Source organism: Anopheles coluzzii, chromosome 3 (assembly GCF_943734685.1).
Source record: "Anopheles coluzzii chromosome 3, AcolN3, whole genome shotgun sequence".
Classification (NCBI taxonomy): Eukaryota; Metazoa; Arthropoda; class Insecta; order Diptera; family Culicidae; genus Anopheles; species Anopheles coluzzii.
In genome coordinates, this window is record NC_064671.1 from 60,303,791 (window position 1) to 60,324,776 (window position 20,986).

At 42.5% G+C, this 20,986-nt stretch overlaps 2 protein-coding genes across 3 annotated transcripts in view; both read right to left on the minus strand.

Moving 5' to 3' along the window:
- The window catches only part of LOC120959844 (hemicentin-2-like), a 127,271-nt gene extending 106,285 nt beyond the window's left edge, over nucleotides 1–20,986 (minus strand). For both annotated transcript variants that reach the window (XM_040383534.2, XM_049610183.1), the window contains exon 1: nucleotides 20,878–20,986. In XM_040383534.2, coding sequence (XP_040239468.2) covers nucleotides 20,878–20,935 — 58 coding nt within the window. In that variant the 5' untranslated portion in view covers nucleotides 20,936–20,986. The remainder of the gene's footprint in view (nucleotides 1–20,877) is intronic.
- LOC120959845 (mitotic checkpoint protein BUB3) lies at nucleotides 5,145–6,483 on the minus strand. The gene is made up of 2 exons (XM_040383535.2): nucleotides 6,206–6,483; nucleotides 5,145–6,126 (listed from the first exon to the last, which is right to left on the minus strand). Exons 1-2 carry the CDS (start codon nucleotides 6,398–6,400, stop codon nucleotides 5,338–5,340), a joined length of 984 nt encoding a protein of 327 aa, XP_040239469.1. The 5' UTR covers nucleotides 6,401–6,483; the 3' UTR covers nucleotides 5,145–5,337.

Here is a 20,986-nt window from a genome sequence, read left to right on the forward strand (position 1 = left end):
AATCAATTAGGAGCTAAGCCGATGCTTGATAAGCGCAATGCAAAGTATAATTTTAATTGTTAACGATGCAAGATACCAGACAGCATGGGAGCAAGTCTTGAGGCAACAAAATTACTGCATTATCCGGTTTTACGGTAGCCGTAAAGTGGTGCAGCAAAGGATTTTGTTGTTTTGCATACCGTTCGGATTACGATTTTTTTTCTGCGTCTGTTTCCTTGTTTACCTATTTTTGTGTCCCCGCAAACCAAATAAAGCGATAAAATTTAAGCACGTTTCACGCTGATTATTTAAAAACCATGCCAACATTTCTATTTCCCATAAAGAAGGACCGTCCCTGAAGGATTGAGTTCTTTTCTTTACTCCTTTTTTTGTGTAAATATACTTTTTATTATTCCCCTCTAAATCCCACTTTAACGACCCCCTCGATCGGGATTCGTTTCCACAAATCCTTCCAAATTTAGCTTCGCGTAGTGTTTGTGGAGCATTTTTGATGCTTTTTCCCAGCGTGTTTATACGCCAAGGTGTAACCATAGCAACAGGACCGCCGTATACCGGTTTCTATCTGCACTGTGTTGCTGTGCTCGCCGAGGTAACAAAAGGAAGTTGTACAATCCGTTCCAACAAGGGAGAGACTTCCACGTGTCCTTTCTATCCAGTATCCCAATGCCCTACGCTTTGCGGAAAAAAAAAATACCAGAACTCAGCCAACCCATGCCCGGATATTAAATCTTGCCACCTCCTTCCGGGATGTAGCAAACTCAAAGCAAGGCAAGGTCAGCACATTTCAAAGGATGTTCCTTTTTTGCGTGGGTAATAAAATAGGGATTTCTAGCGAAATTCGCAAAAAATAGGTCCCATAAAAGCATGCCACCTCCCCAGCGCCATACTACTGCTTGTTGTTTGTCCAACCCTCCCCCACGCAAAATGGAAATCAAACAATCGATTAAACCTTTCAGGACCAAAAAATGAAAGCGCGAACATTGGGGACATTTTTTGTTGATGGCTGCGTTGCTCTTTCAAATACTAATCAGAAAATTGGACTTGATTGTGTAGCGAGCAACCCTTTTTGGAACTTTTCCTTATGCTGGGAGCGAATCTGAAGGAACAATCTTTGAACTGAATAATTTACACCATCATAGTGCAAACATTTACTATCTTATCGTGCCAAACAACAATAGAAATGTGACACTCCTTTCTTCACTGGAACAGGACAGAACCTTTCGTAAAGTAAATATTGCCGAAATCGAACAGACACCAAAGAAACAAACTAGACCAATCGGGAAGGTCTCTTGAACTCGCTCTCTCTCTCTCTCTCTCTCTCTCTCTCTCTCTCTCTCTTTCTCTCACTCTTACTCTCTTCTCTGTTTCCGGCTGTTTGATACCAGGTCAACGCAGCGCCCAAATCACGATAAAAGATAAAAACGTGCTTTTACCCAAATTTTGAGCCCATATCCCATGCGATGCGCGAGAAACTCTTCCAGTTTCTTATTTTTTCCACCGGCCTGCAGGCGAAGTGGGAAGAAAGGCTCGAGCATAACTGAGCTGACAGTTACACCGGTTCAGGTGCAGTAATACCTGGTTGGGTAATTCCCGTTCCCTTCCTTACGTTCCCTGCGATCGCTTTCCTTTGCTGAGTATCCCCCTTTGTTAGAGGTAAGAAAAAACTGAGCAAAAGTTTACCTTCTTTTTATTTCGCTTCCCTTCCACTTTTACATTCACTGATAACGACGACCGAAATATGCACACGTTTCCGCGCGCGGCTGGGAAGGAAACGTTCGTTCAACGAAGCCGTTGCCAGAACAAAAGTTGTACAAAAAAGAAATAGCACAGTAAATAGTACGCAAAAGGGAAGGGAATTTGACCCTGGCAGCATCTTTTCTTGGTGTACTTTTTATCAAATATTTGCATTGTGTGTCCTGTGTCATTCGGAGCCCGCCTCCGTCCCGGCCCACTGATAAGGTGAAGTAATTTCATTTCTCATCCCAGCGCATGATGGTGTTCCGGAAGTGTTCTAGAAGCGAAGATTAAAGCGAGACGAAGAACCATGCCGCCAGTCCACCAAGAACCGGCATTAAAGAATAATGAAGGACGGGAGCGCGTATCTGTAAGGCGTAAATCGATTCACGAAAACAGAAAACGTGACAACCGTTGACACGAAACAGGTAAACTTTCTTCACCGAAATTTCTGTTCCGTTGGAATCGTTCTTCCGGTTTGTCGGATGCTCCGTACAGCTCAGTATCATTCATAAATGATGTAATTTTCTTCGTTTCTTCAACGGGCGCAAATTGCAGTGTTTTGATGGTGATGTAGCGTTCGCTTATGTCCGGGACCTTACGGTTGACCCCAGACCGGCCATATCCAAAGTAAGTGCAGAGCACAGCTAATGCAAACCGCGGCCCAACGAAGCTAGGATGAGACACGCTTCATCGCGCAAACTTCTAGCCAAATGTAATGAAGTACTATTTACGATCTAACTACTGCTAACCCGCAAATGGGAGGATTTCTGGGAGGCTGTGGAGCATGGCCAAAGAGCGTCCGTTGCGTTGCTCTGTGGCGAAAGTGTGGTGCTCGAGACCTTTCTCCAAAAATCCTACCCCGCCCGTTCGTAAACATCCGACGAGTAACGATTGTCGTCATCAACGAAGATTGCTTGCTGGCAATCGAGAAAAGTAATGACATTTTCGCACAGCCACAGCAGAAGAGGCTAGAACCTTCGAAACATAGACAAATTTGCGACCGTAATATAAACTCGCTTCCGTTCCCGTTCGCTTCTCGGATGTTTTTATTGTTGTTGTTGTTCCAGTACTTGCAGCACCATGGGCGATTGGAGGGGCGCTTCCCGGGCAAATGGAACATATTGCCCCACCATTCGCTTTCATCTTTCATCTGAACAGCGTGTTCGTGTTCTCGAAGACCGTAGACCGCTACCGGACCGGATCATATCCCTTCAGCTGCTTCATCGTTGGCTCTATAGTACGTGATTAACCTTGATGTGCTGCCGTACTCCCGAATATGGAGTGAGAGGCCAAGCTTCTTCTGAAAGGTTATGGATCTAGATGGAAAGTTTTACAGTGCTGCTACTTCTACTGAACTAAGGCGGGAAACCACCGCCGCCGAAAAACGAAACCATCAGCATCGTACAAAGTGGAACATCCCGTTTTTGAAGGACCTGGAAACGAAGCACTGCGACTTTACTAGTGCCATCTCGGGGTAACCATGTAGGGCATAAATCGCTTCATTTATTTCCATTACGGGACGTGCATTAGATTTTTTGCTTTTCTGGAAGGCGCGCTCTTTCAACGTTTGCACACACACACACACACACAATAGAAAAAAAACCTTTCAAAAAAGGATTACACCGGGAACATATTCGTTAGTGCTGCCACCCGAAAATATGAGAGCCCTCTCTAAAAGAGCCAGGGAGTTGTGAAATGGCGAGTTCATCAAATGGCATTTCTACGTTATGGAGTGCAATGAATTCTCGAGAAGAATTGGTGGAGAGACGTTTGTTACTGGGAAAATCCGCGTAACCCAATACCATGCGAACGGTGGATGTATTTTTCTCTTTACTGGAAATCTTCACCACGTTAACCTTGACCTTAATTGTGCAGCAATATGCTCTCAAATTTCAATCTCACTGTATTGCTGCACACAATCCGGATCCGTCTACGACGACATTATTAGTAGCTCCCCTCTAAACGCTATGTCTACTAGACGGTGTACTGTTAATAGTGCTACCAGCTTCTCGATTGCCTTTTCCGTTAAGCTACCGAATGGTTACAAATTCAATTTACACTCGATCAAAGCAATCTCTGTCTATCGGTGATACGGACGGGCAGTTCCTACTAGCGCCAAGTCGATCCACTGCAAGGAAAGCAACGTGTTTGCTTGGATCGTGCGGTCAAGAATGCAAAACTTTTCCCTCGCATGGCGTCTTCAGAGTTAAGATAACGTTACTTTTGACTGTTTTTTCACGTCGCAAATGACCAACTTGGTGGTGATTGGTGCGCTATCGCTACCCCTCCACGAAGTTTGTGGCCCGGGCCGTGGCGAATCTTGCCAGCACACGATATCAACCGTTGCTCGTTTCACGTTTCTACACGAACTGTTGTTTTTTTTTTGTTTTTGCTGGAAACTACTGCAGAACAAGTGAACCTCAACAGAAGGCTCCAGATTCACGGACTCCGGATCATAGTAATAGTTCCCGATAGGTGGTAGAGAGCCAAGAAACCATCAGACAAATCAGCAGTAATGCCCGCCATGACCATTGCCAGCAACGACTTTCACTTGTGTCTTTCCGTTTATCGGACACAATTTTATGTTCAAACTTTGCTCCGGCGCTGGAACGTGCCACAAGTTTCGGGTAACGGCAGTCAAACAGACCGACCGACCGACCAACCATCTTGGCAGAAAAAGATTCCGGGAACCGACCAACGTTTCGACCTCTGGGGCAGATTTTGGAAAAGGGTTGGAGTTCGTTAGAGCTTTCCGGATATGCTCTATCTTTGCCCCACCCATCCCTGTATACCATTTCAACCCTTCCAACCACACATCTTCCCGCAGCCAATGATGAAGGGTAGGGCGCATGCCCCGAAGCGTGTGGAATGTGGTCAAAAACAAAAGACGTCCCACAGTGGCTGTTCCACATTCAGTAACACTATTTGGAAAATTGAACCCTCACCACCACCACCGGGTGCCTCCGGGCGTTTCCTCTCGTATAGGAGAAATAGTTGTGTAATCTTTCTTTTCATCTGTTCTCATCCACCTCCCCGGGAGCTGAGAAGCACTGACCATGATTGAAGCTGAAGCTAATTTTTCGTACTTGGTGAGCGTTCGAATCGAACGCCATCGTTTCATTACAGTGCAGTGTGGTGGTTAGGACGATTGCTCCGTATGGTTTTATGGCTAGTGCGGGAGAGAGTACATTGAAAGCAGTCCATTTGCAGTAAAAGGGACGAAACGAGCGTACCGCACTATGCCTCATTGAACTTCAAACGAAATTTGTCGGAATACAGCACCACCATGCAGGATTGCTGATATGAGCTTCCATGCACCCCGCGTCACCGCATGTTCTACTTTCTTCTTTTCTCTGCACTATCATCGTTGCATTAGTTGATTCAATTGAATTAAAGTGTGTTTAGCGTATGTTTGGAAGTAAAATTGGTTTGCTCTATATTTCCAGGAAGTCAATGGGCTATATTTCCTCTGTCCTTTCGTCCCTATCGAAAAGCTGGATGAGCACGTACATCGATTTAAATTCTACTTAACTAAACTTAGTTTATTACAATCAATACATTTAGAGCGCAAAAACCTCTCTCCCCCTCGAAGGTCCCATCCTATTTCGGTCGTGTCTCCTGCTCGCTCACGTAGCGCACGTACAGCGTCGGCTCCGGGTACGGTTCCGGTGGGGTTTCGGCCTCATCCATGTACGAACAGGCGATCGCGAGCGCACTGCCGTCCTCGCTGAAGCACAGGCTCGATATCGAACTGTCGTACATGTGGAACTGACACAGCCGCTTCTTGTTGAACCCATCCCAAATGTTTACGAACCCATCGGAACCGCCCGTGGCGAAGGTGTGGTACACGTTGTGGAAGCTAATCGCGTTCACCGGATAGATGTGTTCGATCTCGTTCTGCTTCGACCGATGGCACTTGAAGGCAAACTTTTTCTTCTGCCACTCGGGGCTCGGATTGAAGTACTCGAGCGCCACCCGGCCCTCGATCGAGCTCATCACGTAGCCCTCCTTGTTCGGGAAGCAGCGCACGGTGCGGGTCTGGTACTTGAGGGACGATTCGCGCCGCTCGACGTAGTTGCTCATGTGTCGCAGATCCCAGATCAGCACCTTCCGGTCGGAGGTGGCCACCACGAGCCGCTCCTCGATGCAACTCATCGAGTACACCTTGCCGGCGCTCTGGTCGTACGTGCCGACACACTCCTTCTCGCGCCCGTCCCACAGCTTCACCGTCCGGTCCCAGCTGCCGGTCAGTATGCCGTTCACCATCGACGCGTACTCAACACACTTCACCGCGGCATCGTGCGTCCCCAGGTTGTGCTCGATGTGTGTGTTCAGGTCGTACAGCTTCACCGTGTTGTCCAGCCCGCCGCTGACAGTTTTTACCGAATCCTGCACCCGGCGAAATCGGTAATCGGATTAGATGCATGTATCACGATAATCGGGACTAGAAAGCGAAAATGGAGCTTACCAGAAAGGCACAGTCCAGCACGGGCGAGGTGTGGAAAAACTTGTGCCGCAGCGTATTGTTGACAACATCGTACAGCCGGACGCTGGTGTCCCAGGACGCGACGAGCAGGAATTGGTTCGTTTTGGGCGCAAACTTCACCGACGATATTACGTCGCTCGGTGCGTTGAGGATTTGCACTTCCGCTTTGCGTGCCATTTCTGTGTGTTTTCACCCGAATAAATCCACAAATTTCTAGCAGCCGACCGCACCACAACACAAGCTTTGAACACAACGACAATCAATGATGCCGCAGCCAGCTGTCAAAACGTTCAAAACGACCGGTATTAGTACGCATGCTCAGATACAGGTGGCGCGACGAATGCCGACGATTGCCGAAGGGAGCCGAAGGTGACGTTTGAAAACGAGAAAAACGCGCACCGCGAATTCGGTGGAAGGTGGAACGCAAAGGGCTAAGGAACAGTGGTAGTGACGAAATCGATATTACGCTTGTTTGTTTAATTTGGCCGTTGCTTGTGTGTGAGATTGTATACCATCAAGTGCTGTGGCGTTCTTATTTGACCGTTTTTGGGATGGAAAGATTTTGATCGAGCATACATGATTTTTCAATAGATTCGCAACCATCGTCAGCATTCACGGAGCCTGATATGAAATAGGAAAAATACGGGTTGAGTGAGAAAAAATAGGGATAGGATTTAAAACACAACCCCTCGACGAAATTTGTGGTACATGAAGCTAAAATTAATTATTCCTTCAAATCTATACAGTAGACTACAAATCCTTTCCAAAAAAGGGTTTTACCGCCCCTAAATAGAAGTGGATGAAATTATTTCCCTCAAACATAAGATAACGGTCACCGAAACACTGTTCCACCACCCCGCAGAATGATAACAGCTTAAGGGTGGGAGGAAAGCCTGCAGGCAAATTGTGCTGTGGATTAAGAACTGCTTGAACCCTTAAGATAGCGTTATTGTATGTGCAGTACAGAAATAAGTCCCACCGGAACCGGTGATCACGTGCTGCTGCTGCTGCTGTGGTGTGGATTGAAGTCGCGTAACTTTTTGCCACACGGTAGCTTAGTACGAGAGCGAGAGCCCACGCAGCCAAGCCAGCATACTTTTGCCACAAGCGTTTACGGTAAACTTTTCGTCTTACCGAGAAGTGTGCGGCCGCACACTTTTCTTATAGATGGGGAAAAGAAAAAGCCATTCTAAGCACACTCGACACGCGTCGACGTATTCTAATCTTTTAATTCGTTCATTTGCACGCGCCCAAAGCTCGCGACCCGCTTACCCGGTGTGGAAAACCGTACGTAGGTTTAATCAGATTTGCACAGATTCTCGTATGCGTGACCTGCCACCAGCCACTGGAAAATTGTTGTAGAGCTTCGTACGATGCTGCTCGTTCTGAGCATGCTTGGAGAAGGAGAATATTTCATACTGTGTACTGCCATTTTTTCCTCTTTTATCAGACTGTTGATTTTACTTTCAGGATGTTAAAAATTCGGGCAACAATTAGACGCTCCAAGCTACCCGGGCATCAACAAACCCACAACGGTACAGAAAAACACAAAACCAGTCCAATTCGAATGCTTTTTATACATACCGTACAACCCGTACGAAATGGTGCACGGTCGGGTTGACGATTTGGAGGTAAAATATTTTAGCCCTTGCCGTTCCGCTCTAATGATTTTAATAAGCTCTCTCGTATAATTTACCCGGCTCCTAGTCCCTTACCCGTTTTCGCCGTGATCTTCAGCACCGTCCGATGTGAATTTTCTAAAATTTACGTTGGTGGTATCAACTCGGGAGGCTCAAACACATATCACCAACAGCACACAGTGACGCTGCTGTCCATGAAGCTCACGAAACGTCGAACGACAGCCGCACGAATACTCGGAATGTGGTGCCTGGTGAACGTTTGCTTATTAAATAATGAACGATAACGCCTTCATTAGCATGCGCCTTGTGGGTTTGCAAATGATGGACGTTGGCAGCCAAAATTCGCAAGTAGTTTGCTTTTTCGGTAATTGATTAGATTTAATTTAATTATGTGCGAATCATATAGTTGCCGCGTAGATTAAATGTCAGTTACACCCTAGACCCATCCCTCACGGGTTTGAAGCTCGGTTTTGAATTCCAAACAGCTTTAGAGCAACCTACGCAGCAAAGAGAATGCGCACTAATATTTGTACGAAATACAGCTTTGAGCATTATTTGTGATATAATGCCACCCTTTAAAAAAAAAAGTTCCAACAATTTATAGCTCAATGCAGAGTTTGCGTGTTTGCAGTTTGTTTTAATGAACAATATAAAAATATTTATAGACCACTGGCACTACCCAAAACCACAGTGTAGTTGATGAAACTTGTCGAAACTCTTCATAAACCGGCCGCACATCTCGTCGGGCAACGTTTCCGGACATTTCGGTGGCCATTACTCTCACCCGCACGCACCCCGAAGCCGCACCGGATCGATAAACCAGTTGATGGCGGACCGAGCCAGTGCTGGGTGCATTCCGATACACGCTTCTGGGTGCCTGGGTGTTTGCGTGTATCCATAAATTAAGAAGAAAAAACACGGTGATTCCAAACCCAATTGCAGTGAGCAACACTGCGCTCTTTTTTTTTTCGTTGTTGTTTATGCTACTCCAATATCCTTCCCTTCAACCGAAACGTCCACCGGCGGTGTGCCTACCACTGCCGGTTCGCATAGTTAATTACGCTTTTTTCTTTGTCACCGTGGACATCAAACTCGGGATCGTTCTTTGCAAATGACCGATCGAAATGGAACTCCTACTCCTGCACACGGTCGTACAAAAAGGGGGTTGGGTGGTGGTGGTGGTGGTGGTGGTGGTGGTGGCAGTGCTGTCATTAGCTGCGCTTGTGTGCGAATTTATAATCTGCAAAATTTACGACCTTCAACAGAAAACCCCAAATGCAAACCACAGCGAACCAGCTGGCCTCAGCACACATATATCCACCGGGTTTTAGGGGTGTGTGATAGGAGTGCATAAGAAGCGAAACAGACACCCCCCCCCCATCCCCTCCCCTCTCTTGGTCTTCTCCTGTCTACCGAATTTAAGGGATGCGTACCGATGACTGGACAAACAAAAACTCCCGAGCACAATGATCCATTAAAATGTCCTCTCAAACACGCCATTTCGCTCCCACGGGAAACACTAACATGAGGTTTTTAGTAGTGTAGTGCTGTCACGGTGGTTCACGCTTCCCACCGCCAGATGGCACCATCGGCCACACACTACACGTCGAACGGCAGAGTTCAGTTGCACTTGCACGTACCTGCAGCACAAGCGACAGTGAGCGCGCACTCACAGCTTTGTGCGGTGTCATTATTGAACATTTGTTTGCACAAACCAGAAATGGAACGCCATGAACACAATATGATACCAAACGCTTCACATGAATGGTAAACGGTGGTGTGGCATCTCCTGCAACATACAAAGCCGAGCTGAAGCTTTGCTGCATAGCGGTATTCTTCCGTGTGCTTTATTTCTGTCTATTTTGGGTCAGATAAGAAAGGCGGCTTTCATTTTAATGAGAGGAGATTTATTCGTTGAAGGCCAGGTTTATCCTCACAAAAGAGGCTCTAGGAAGTAACCATTTGGGGCAGCAAAGAAGGATCAATGCTTTAGTATTTTGCTGATGCATCAGGCTAAGCATTATAGAGATTCTTGAATAGCATTAACAAAATCGTTAACCTATTAGATTAAGGGCATAACATGGAAATCTATTTTGTTAACAAAACAAACTTGAAGCCTCAAAAACATTCAGCGAAGGATTCAACGAACTGTATTGCATACTGACCTCATCAACCCACACTTTCCTAATTGAATCCATTTGCCTGGCGGAGCTTACACAAAGGTTTACGGGAAGCGGAAAAACGCTTTTCATAAACACTTCCGCCCGGCGTGGTACAGAGCAGAAACCAACACAATGCGTGTAATAAATTGAGCATAAAACCCCGAAAGCCCAGATCGCCCGAGAGACTCATTAACTGGCCCACCGAGCCAGTGGCCCCGGCAAATGGCATCAATTAATATCCCTCCGAATGCCAATCATTCATCGGTGCTCGTTGAAATGCTCATAAATCCTGGCCGGGCCAAAGTTCCGCGAAACAAATGCACAATCGCTATTGGATCCGATTATGAGTGGCCTACAAAAATAAGCATTAATATCCATTGCATCTCTTGCCCGCGCCAGCAGACTAAAAGGTCCCACCCCAAGCTTTGTGGTTTAATCGATGCATCCGAGGGAGTGGGAGGGGGGGAGGGGTGGTGCGGGCGTGTGAGAAGAGTGCACAATAAATCGATCCACTCACCGACGGCCGAGCTGTGGATGGAGTAGGGAAAACGATTTCATTTCCGCTAAAACGCACCGAACTGTGCCGTAAAAGGCGGCTTTGGTTTTGATATAATGTGGTGAGTTGGCTCTTTTAGCGCTGTTTATTATCGATCAAATGGGTGAACGTTTGATACTGATTTGCTGTTTGCTGTGATGGACGGCAGACAAACAAACCCCCGAGACGTAAATAACTAGAACTGCGAGACATTCGAATTGGGTGCCTTTATCTCATTCCTTTCGCATGGCCGCGAGTCTTTTCCGATGGCCGATGACTGGAAGATAACCGCCATGTTGAAATTGATGATCGGATTATACATCACTTTTGTGGTCTGTGTGGGCTTTTTTTACTGCCTTGCTATCAAATCCCCATTCGCTGCTCGTAATCGATGCGTTTCGTTCAACGTACCAATTGAGCGGCGTTCGATGATTCTCCAAATGATGTTCAAAATTGGCTACAAAATACTAAATAGAGACATAAATTAGTGCACTGAGTTTCATACATTGAAATGCGCGACTAAAGTTTGAACTGAGCCTAATCTTTGAACCAGTTTGCTGTGAGTTAGTATGATGCTAACTACGCGCACATTAAGCTGTAATCGTACATTTCCAGGTCAGCTGAGCTCGTTTGAAGGTTTTGAACGAAAGCAGCCCTTACAGTTCCTAAAGCACTCATTACGAATGCAAATGAGGTCTGGATGGTTCGAATCGATGGTGTTTTTCGTTCGCTTCTTTTGGCAGAGGGCATGGGAAAATCCAAAAATTCATTTGATACTCTGCCAAATGTCGGCCAACTCAAGCAAAGCATACTGGCTGACCAGAAACTGAAACCCCAAACCGTACCGGAAACAGCACCACATTGCGCACCATTATTGGACCACTTGCGCGATAGGGATTCGCAAGGAAATGTTTGCTGTGCACTTGTCCCTATCGCGAGATCATAGGAATGTGGGGTGGGCGATAACGATGGCCAAATTACTATTGAAAGTTGTAAAAAACCAAACTCCCTGCTGAAGCGTACGTGTGGGGAGCAGTGTGCCCGCAACCAAAGTTTGCTTCTGCGTTACGATCGGTAATCTGTAGACCAGGAAGCGGCTGAAGTCTCATTACGCACGCACACAAGAGGGTCGATCGTTGTCCATCAAATGTAATCAATATATTTACGATTGGTCGTGCAGGCGGACACCGGGCAACCGCACACAGTCGATCCAGCGACCCCTAGTAGCTAGGGCAGCGTCTAGGGTGTCCCGCGAAAGAAACATCAAGCCAATGATGGCGCGATAACTGGCGAGTGAACTTTTGCGCTATAAATACGGTGTTTATGACGATGGCAGTTTTATACCGCCTTGCGTAATGACCGATCCACTTGACCTTCTTTGTGCCTTTCCGCTGAAGAATTGCGTGAGATCAAACCAATTCCCGGGGAAACAGTGCGCTTCACGCAAATAATGGCCCAGATGTTTCGATGTTCAGTGGGTACGGGGTAGGGACGAAAATTGAAAATTCCATTGATGCACCATGACGCACGGATTGGGTTCGGTGCGGGATAAAAGTTTAGTATCTATCTCACGTGTTGTCAGCATAACATCGGGTCATAAAATATGTGTGAAACAGGCGAAAACCAAGACAACATTCGTATCGGATGGATTCGTGTGCACGATGGAGGAATACAGAATCAGTTGATCAGAGTGATCACAGTGGTGAAGTGTGTTATTATGATGTTCCTTGGAACGAAACTTTTCAACTGTTTTATGGTTTAAGGTAAGGGATTTTCGGCTCATTTGAGCTTATCAAAATTTCTCTATCCTATCTGTCAATGCATAACACTCAGAGAACAGAATAGAGCTTCTTAACTAAACTGTCCCGTTGCAAATCATTCGATTGCGAATCAATTCACTCCAGGTAAGGCGCTAGTCGACCTGAAGAGGAAGAGAATTACATCTTGAAAGAATTGTTAATACTGCTCGAGAAAAGATGAATTCATACTTTCTCTTGCCCAGTTCAACTGCAATCCGAGCACAATTCTGTACTGATAATAGAAATGCAATGAAAACTATTCATAAGAATATTACAAAGGCAGTGCTTATCAATTCAAATCAAGAAATAAATGAGAGATTTATTAGATGCCTAAGGCCATAACGAGCCTTCACTATTATATTTGAGTGCTCCCTGATTCGGTATACTTTTTTGTTTTGTTCGGTTCAGCTAAAGCAAACTTAGATTGTAAAACATTTTAATATCTGCATAAAGAATGCCATAGAAAAAAGCTCAGAGAAGTGATACACTATACACTACTTTTAGTTTCTACAGCCGCAACCCAAATTCTCGTGTTTTTGCTATATCTTCAAAAGATATGATATTGGTCAGTATGAGATGTTAGTTTGTGGTTAGAAAAAAGGAATTAGATCTAAATTCCTGTTCGGCACACTATTGACCAAATGCTCCATTTTTTTATTCTAAGTTCTCTCAAGCTTTTCAAACATCGACTACAAATGTATTTACAACGGAAAATTGCCAGTTTTTCATATACCCTTATCAAAATTATTGTTTCAATATTTTCTACCTAATTAACCAATTACCCAATTGTAACCGCAATCGTGTATAATTTTGTAACGATACATTGTGTTCCTGAAAAATCAACTTTTTTATTTTATATTTTTATACAAATGGCCTTAGCAAGTTTTTTTTAATGATTGCCTAAAGTCATTTTAAACCACATTTACTATGTTTGTTGTTCTTGCGCCAGAGCACTGACTTGTTGAAAGACGTGACTGGCCTTTTGGTACAGTAATCAACTCGTACGACTTAACAACATATCAGTCATGGGTTCAAGTCGCGAATAGACCGTGCCCCCATAAGTATGACTGACTATCTTGGTATGTGTAAACCATCAAGTCACTGAAAGCCAAGCCCCACTAGTGGTTAAGGCTGGCAAAGAAGAAGAAGCAGACAATGTAACCAAATATAAATAAATAAAAAACATATTCCGAATTTAAGTAAAATCAACCTTCTCTCGTAATTTATTCAATTGCGGTTATAGAAACTAGACGGTACATAGTAACGGATTCCCCAAAAATGCTAACGATTACATTGAGCATACACATATAACTGAATACGCAAAGCTACATATAGCGCGCAGAGCGTTGTAATGAAGCATTGGCTCTTCTTGTGTGACTTCTCTCATTAAAAACATCTAATCGAAACATTACAATTAACGTCCACCGCTTATCTAGGATGCTGCGTTTAACTCCCATCCCGACTGTCTGTCAAGGGTTTACCATCCGCTTGCTTGATAACGACGAATTCGCATTGGAATCCTGTAAACAGATATTGCTTGAACAGCAGCTTTTTATGTGAAAAATCCATGCTATTGATGTATTTAAAAAGACAAAAATATATTTTTAGAAATGAGTAAAAGACAGATTGTCACGGCTTTAAGCACTGTTATAACTGTAAGACTGTAAAATAATATAAAAACTGCTTTCGAGAAATAAAACCTCCATGGGGACATAACTAAAATAAAAAAACTAAACACAAACAAAAGCTATAAATAATCAAGTTTTACAAGCACCATGAACACATACCAAACTGACACACACGCACACAAACCCTATTTCAAGCCACAACAAATTCCTGTTCCGTATCGACAGTAAGTTAGTAAAGTTCGAGTAAGAAATCCATTAGCTTTGCGCGTCCAATCGAACGTATCAATTCTGCCCCGGGAGAGAAAACTCAATGGACCATCGTACTGTCGCAGTCACGAAGCGCCGGTTTTCCTCGGGGCTGCCCAGTGAAGCAAAGCGGATGTGGACAGTGTAGCAACTTTTCAATTTTATCACTAAGCACTAACCCTGTAGTTCTCAAGGACCCATGCGAGTGGCCGTGTGTCTGCGTGAGTGTGTCTCTATTCACGCTCATATGTGTATAATTGAGCTGCGAATGCTGCTAGTATCATGAAGCAAAACGAAACAACGATAAAGTACTTAAAAATACGCTAGTTTCCTGTCTTCGGATACCATGTTAGCGATGGGACCAGCTTCAACCTCTTGTAATCGCAAAAAAAAACCGAAACCCATGGCTTTCCCATTGCAATGCACCATTTGGTGAGGCGGTATTGATTTCGAATTTCTCGTAGCAAGCATTTTTCTTACCGATTAGCTTTCCGCTCGGACGGGCATCGTCTCGAAAGGAGCTGGGCGGCAATGCATTGCCTTTACGACATGAGCCTTTCGTCGATTGCTCTGGGTAGCGGCCTGGGAGATGCTTGCCGCCACTGCAAGACAACGTTGGCACATTCGGAAAGCAAGTGGAAAACTATTTCCGCCCTTTCTGCCCTTTTCTGCTTTCAGGTGCTTTTGCTCTTTTGTTTCCCATTCAGTGGTAGAAACAAAGCGAGACAGCTTCTTAGAAAACTGCATTCTGTTGAGAAACGACCGTTTGGTAGCGTACAGCGTTATGCACATTTGCAGCAAAAGTGCAACGAAAAATCACTTGCCAGCGCCATTTCGACTGGAGCGCAGGTCACCGTCACCGTTCACCCACTCACTGATGAGAAGATTTATGGAACACAGCATGGAGTAAAGGGCTCATGAAACGGGTTTTTTTTGTTGTTTCTTCTCAATGTGAGGTGAAATTGTAACGCGCGCTAGAAAACGCTATCTAAAGAAGCAGAAAAATGGCGAAATGGGGGACTTTCTTTGGGGTTTGGAGCATTGCTTGTATCACTGTCAACGGACACGATGTATGTGCCCGTGAGCGTGGGTATGGAGGATACGTTGAAAAAGCTCCAAACACACAACTCCAATGAACAACTTTAATCGCTTGAATGCATTGGCATCTCTCGGGAGAAATTCTTTTCTTTACAGATCTTGACGACGCTCTACCGAGAGCGGAACCGGAATCAGAATGTGGACATTGCAGCACCAAGTTATAAGAGCCAGAAAGAAAAATAGAGAACGTTAAAACACACTGTAGTAAGGTGGAAAAAGCTTTTTGGCGAAAGGCGAATCGATATGCAACCGGTGATGGTGGTGCATCGGGCACTGTATGCGGGTGATGAAAATAAATGGATGTTCTGCTGGAACATTGCAGTGCTTTTAGCTTTCTAAACCTTTTGTCTGAAGGTCTGAGAAAGCGCGCTAAAGTGAGTAAACATAGAAGAGTAAAAGAGAGAGAGAGAACACACGTTAATCTAAAATGCCCGCAGCGCACAAGAAAAACTGTTTGAAATGCAGGTGAGAGAGCTTTTCATTATTCAGGATCATATAAATGGCACACTTTGAAGGATGGTGCTATCGATTGGGAAATGGAAACAGATGGCATTTTACTGTTTCTACCAAAAGATTAGTGAGAGAATATTTTATTATCATCTTTGTATAAAGTCACAATTTTGTACTTTTTTTTACGTTTTGCTTAACTAAGCCCTACTGATTTCAATAAAAGGGTTGTTTCATGTATAAAAAATTTGACCAGCAAAACGTTTTCAACAAACTCCATTCAACTCGTACCATGATGTTCAAGTATAAGAGTCAAGATAAATGCGTTTTCGAAGCGCTGTATAATTCAGGCTCATAAAAGATTCCTCAAATTCATGCATAATCGAACGATCTCATCAAGAACTTATCGACAGCTTTTAAGCAGCTGTGCGAACAAAAGCAGCGCAATATTCTTATTATAACATCAGGATTACTCAATCTATTTCTAAGGTCAAGAAGCGACGGCTGTCGCATTTATCAAAAGCTATGAATTTGCCATTCCTCATCCATGAATTTCTAATTAAGCCTAGCGAATTGGCCACACCGTTATGAGGCTAAATTTAGATTGCTTTCCAAATGGCATGGCACACCACACGGGAACGATGACATATTTTTGGAACATAAAAAAAAACTATGCGCAGACACTCACAGATACACATGGTCTCATAAAATGCCACTCTCGGGTTTCATATCCGCATCGCCTTCCATTCGCTTGGAAAATCGGCCAATTAAAGCATTAATCAATTTTTTTGCTTTTTTTATCTACCCGACGATGTTTTTTTTTGTTTTATTCGGCTTTTCGCTTTTCCGTCCTACATCAGCTTTCAGGAATGAAAAATATATCGCAACGAGAAAAAAGCTTTAAATTTTCAGAGTACGGCTGGAGAAATCATCGACATAATTTGATTCTTAAAACTAGGTCAGAAAGCTGTGAAAACGTTCCGGTGAAATTTTGGTGGTTTGATGGAGCAAAGCAAAGAACAAATAGTATTTTATCATTTGTTTTGCACTTATCTCACGATTCCATTACCAATCACTAAGGAATGGCAAATATTTGTCGATGAGAAGTGTCGAACCAAAAAGTGGAAATGAGAAGAGATGATGAAAACATTTATTTTTTGCTGGTATTTTATATAAAAACAACAAGCTATCAAAAAGATTCTGTACAAGACGGTGCTCCTTCAAATTAGCAGTTTGAAATGAAATTATGTTTTGGTTTTTAGCGTGTGTATGGTTATGATTTAAACTGATGAGCTGCTGAAATGGTGTAAATTTGTTCTCGTTCATTTTTGGCCAATCCAATACAGGGTCGAGATCGTCATGCTGGTATACACTAAGAAAGACTCTCTGTAACTACTTAGAATACCCATAGTTTTCTGATTAAGGTTGAACATACAGCCGTTGCCGTCAAATTTTGGCCGTAAGTCATGTATTTTTGTCTCGTAGGCGTCAATTTTTGACAGTGTGCATCAATTTTTGTCTCGTAGGCGTCAATTTTTGACAGTGTGCATCAATTTTTGTCTCGTAGGCGTCAATTTTTGTCAGTACGCATCAATTTTTGTCTCGAAGGCACCAATTTTTGTCCAATGGTCACAAATTTTTGTCTCTTGGTATTTTTTCGTTATTTTAATATTTTAATAATTACAGAATGCACAACAAAATTAGAGAGGTTATACTATGCAAAGGAATTAATTCAGGAATTCTATTTGTTTCATATATTTTTACGTCTTATTTACAATAATATCAAAACAATTGGGAGACGATTAATCTTCGATTATTTCCTCATTTTGGCATCGTGGCAAATAGTTAAATAAATTCCTAAAATAGTTCTCGCAATACGTACGGGTTATCATTGTACTGCCATTTTCAATTAAGGAGTACAAAGTATCTTAATTGTTCAAAAGCAATCAGCTGTGTTGATCTACGTACCTGAAAATTAGTCAAAAATGTTGAAGAATTTTCCTTAAAATACCAATAAAATATTCATAAACCATTGATTTTTATTGAAATTAAATGTTAGTACAATTAAATAACCCTAGCTACGCGTCAAATCAGGTAAAGTCATGTTGATATATTAAGAGACAAAATTTCATGAACAAGCGACAAAAATTGGTGACCATGAGACAAAAATTGGTGCCTTCGAGACAAAAATTAATGCGCACTGACAAAAATTGACGCCTTCGAGACAAAAATTGATGCACACTGTCAAAAATTGACGCCTACGAGACAAAAATTGATGCACACTGTCAAAAATTGGTGACTTCGAGCCAAAATTTGACGGCAACGGCTGTAAGTGTATTAAATGAATAAAAATAATAATATATAATATAAGATTACTAGACTAGACTAGACCCGGTTAGTCGAATGATTAGGAGTATAGTCTAGTAATGGCAAAAATGAAGTTATGGTTCAAATCGATTCCGGGTAGTTTCGATTTTTTGTGGAATGGGCTCCAGAATCGAAATTCGCTCCTGAATCTCGATGAAAATAAAACATTTTGAAGTACATTTGAATCTTTTGCGACTTATTAAAAAGGGATCGAAGCATCCAGTACTTTCGTGCAAAACCCGTGGAATCATTTTCACAGTTTGATGGAAAAGCATCAATCGTGCATTTTGGTCATTTTTTACAACGTTGATAAAATTAAATCGACCTTCATAGCAATTGGATTAACAATCAAAGGAATCTGATAACAGAGGCTTTATGTTATGATATCCCAAATGTTGATTGTTTAATATAAAAATGTTATTGAAATCACTTATTTATTTAACAAATAATAACATATTCAAATCAATCTGGCAGCTCAGAGTTCATATCAAACATATTTAGAAAGTTATGGAGATTGAGGAGTCAGTTCAAATTCTGGAGCAGATTCTGATTCTGGAGCTGATTCTGATTCTGGAGACGATTCTGATTCCAGCACCGATTCCGATTCTGGAGCGGAATTCGCTTTCGGAATTGGCATCGATACCGGAGATGGATTCGCAATCAGGTAGATCCGATTCCAAGCTCCCACTACTAGTTTAGTCATATCGAAGCATTATGGGCAAGGTTTTATTAAGGTTTTATGGGCTGCTTAATGTTGTCTGTTTCTGTGAGTGGGGCCCTTCACGATTCTAGTCAGTTTTTTGTATGTAGTTTGACAGTTGGAGGCTGAAATCATGTAAACACTCCATACAAAACCACACATAAAACTAGCCTGCAATTTTCAGTCTAGATTATTCTAGCCTCAAAGCTAGAATTAGATGGCAATGGCAGAATGGCAAAACAAGGTGGTGTTTACATTTATCCCAAGGTGCATTAAAGAGATCTGGTGATGGAATCCAGAATCAAAGGGTATGTAGTCCAGGTTGTCTCATAGCATGTTTTTATAACCAAATTTGAATATCACTTTTGACAAAATGGGTGAAATCTTTTGTTCAAACAAGCTTTCTGGAGGCTTAACGAATACTCAAAATCTTAAATCTCTTAAAATCTTCATTCAGAAACAGAAGCGATAAAAATCAGCCTTCTAAATTCATGCACCTTGGAATAAGCTCACCTATATATTATACTCACTTAGATAGTTGCTCGAAAACAGCTGACAGGCTGAAACTTCAGCCTACGAACTTAAAACGGAAAGGGCCCCAGTGATGAAAAATATATCGTTATATTTCTCTATTTTAATTACGTTGAGTGATAATATATCATAATTAAGGAAAATAAATTATACTTTGAACAAATATATTTATTTTGAAGTGTTTCCAATTATGTAGTATTAAAGAATTATAGTGTCTGATATTGTTTCGGATTTTTGACTGATATTACTTAGATACGCGGATTTCAATCAATTTATATGGCTAAAATCATAATGACAGAGAGTACCATCCCCTCATAGCAATCCTATCATGGTGCGTGGTACTGCATAGGTTGCAAAAGCCGGTATAAGCCGGCCTGTGCGCGTATGACGTTGGTTTTAATTGATTTTAGTTTAAAAAATAATGTTCATTTCAGTTCTAAATTCATTTTGTTAAATGTAAAGGAGTTCGTATCGCAATATATTTTAAGACATGCAACAAATTGCATAAAATATCGAAAGAAAACATCATCACCGACCCTTAATAAACATTCTTATGTTGGATCATATATGTATTCATCCTTAACCTTGAGCGTAAGGTAATCAGAGCGTACTTTTTTAAATTTGACTTTCTATGATTGACTTTAGCAGGATAATTAGTCGTAGATTATCGAGGGTCCGGTCATTAAAACTCGTTAACTTGGTACAAGAAACCAGTACAGATTAAAAATATAACACAACATTTAAGAGCCGATAAACACAATCCAAAGATTGTTGTGCTTAGTACGCTGAAGCCCCAAACAGACAAAACATGTATAGACGTATGTGTTGAACTGCATATGTAATTGTTATATATGCCGTGCGCTTATGAAACAGAACAGGAAACGCCGCAAGCAAAACCAAGAGCATTGTGTACCTATTACAAGCAACACCAACAATCTGCCGTAGTATGAAAGCTAGAGAAATAGATTATATTCAAACCAAGACTCAAACCAAGGAACCAAGAAAGATATCTCGTCCTCTATCAAGTTACTAATACAATCTTATCAGGTCATAATAATCTTACCTACAATCATAATAAAAAATCGATTATGTCTTTCGCCTGTTTGAAACAGACCACACACGTGAAATAACAAACGATAAATGAAAAAAAAAACATAACAAGTAAAATGTACGAAACATTTTCTTTCAATTTATTTCAGAAAAATATTGCAATTGCGTTGCATTCGAAATAAACAGGCATGTTTCGACCGTGGAGTGCTCTACTGCTCGCTCAGTATGCATTATTTCCATTAAAAATTGTTTATTACTTTATGCTGAAACAAAGCAATAAATACTCCGACCTCAAGTTGACACCAATGCAAAATCTACTTTTTCAGTTCCACTTTTCAGTCGCCCACCTCAATTTACTCTCCGTTTAAGAAACAATTCTTTCACACCCCAAAGAAAACAATTTTTGCCTCACCCACCAATGTGTAAGCGTAAATCATGGCATGGCACTTACCTAGCACGTACACCAGCAGTATCCAGATGTCCAACGTAAGCCGCTTGTGACACTTCATGGTGATTGGGTTGTTATGCTGTGGTGGTCGCAAACAACGACTATTGTAACT

Bases quoted from the DNA above. Each gene is read 5' to 3' on its own strand.
- LOC120959845 (XM_040383535.2), bottom strand. From the start codon at position 6,400: ATGGCACGCAAAGCGGAAGTGCAAATCCTCAACGCACCGAGCGACGTA. The intron at 6,127-6,205 runs GTAAGCTCCATT...CGCCGGGTGCAG, and splicing joins TGCTGGACTGTGCCTTTCTG to GATTCGGTAAAAACTGTCAG.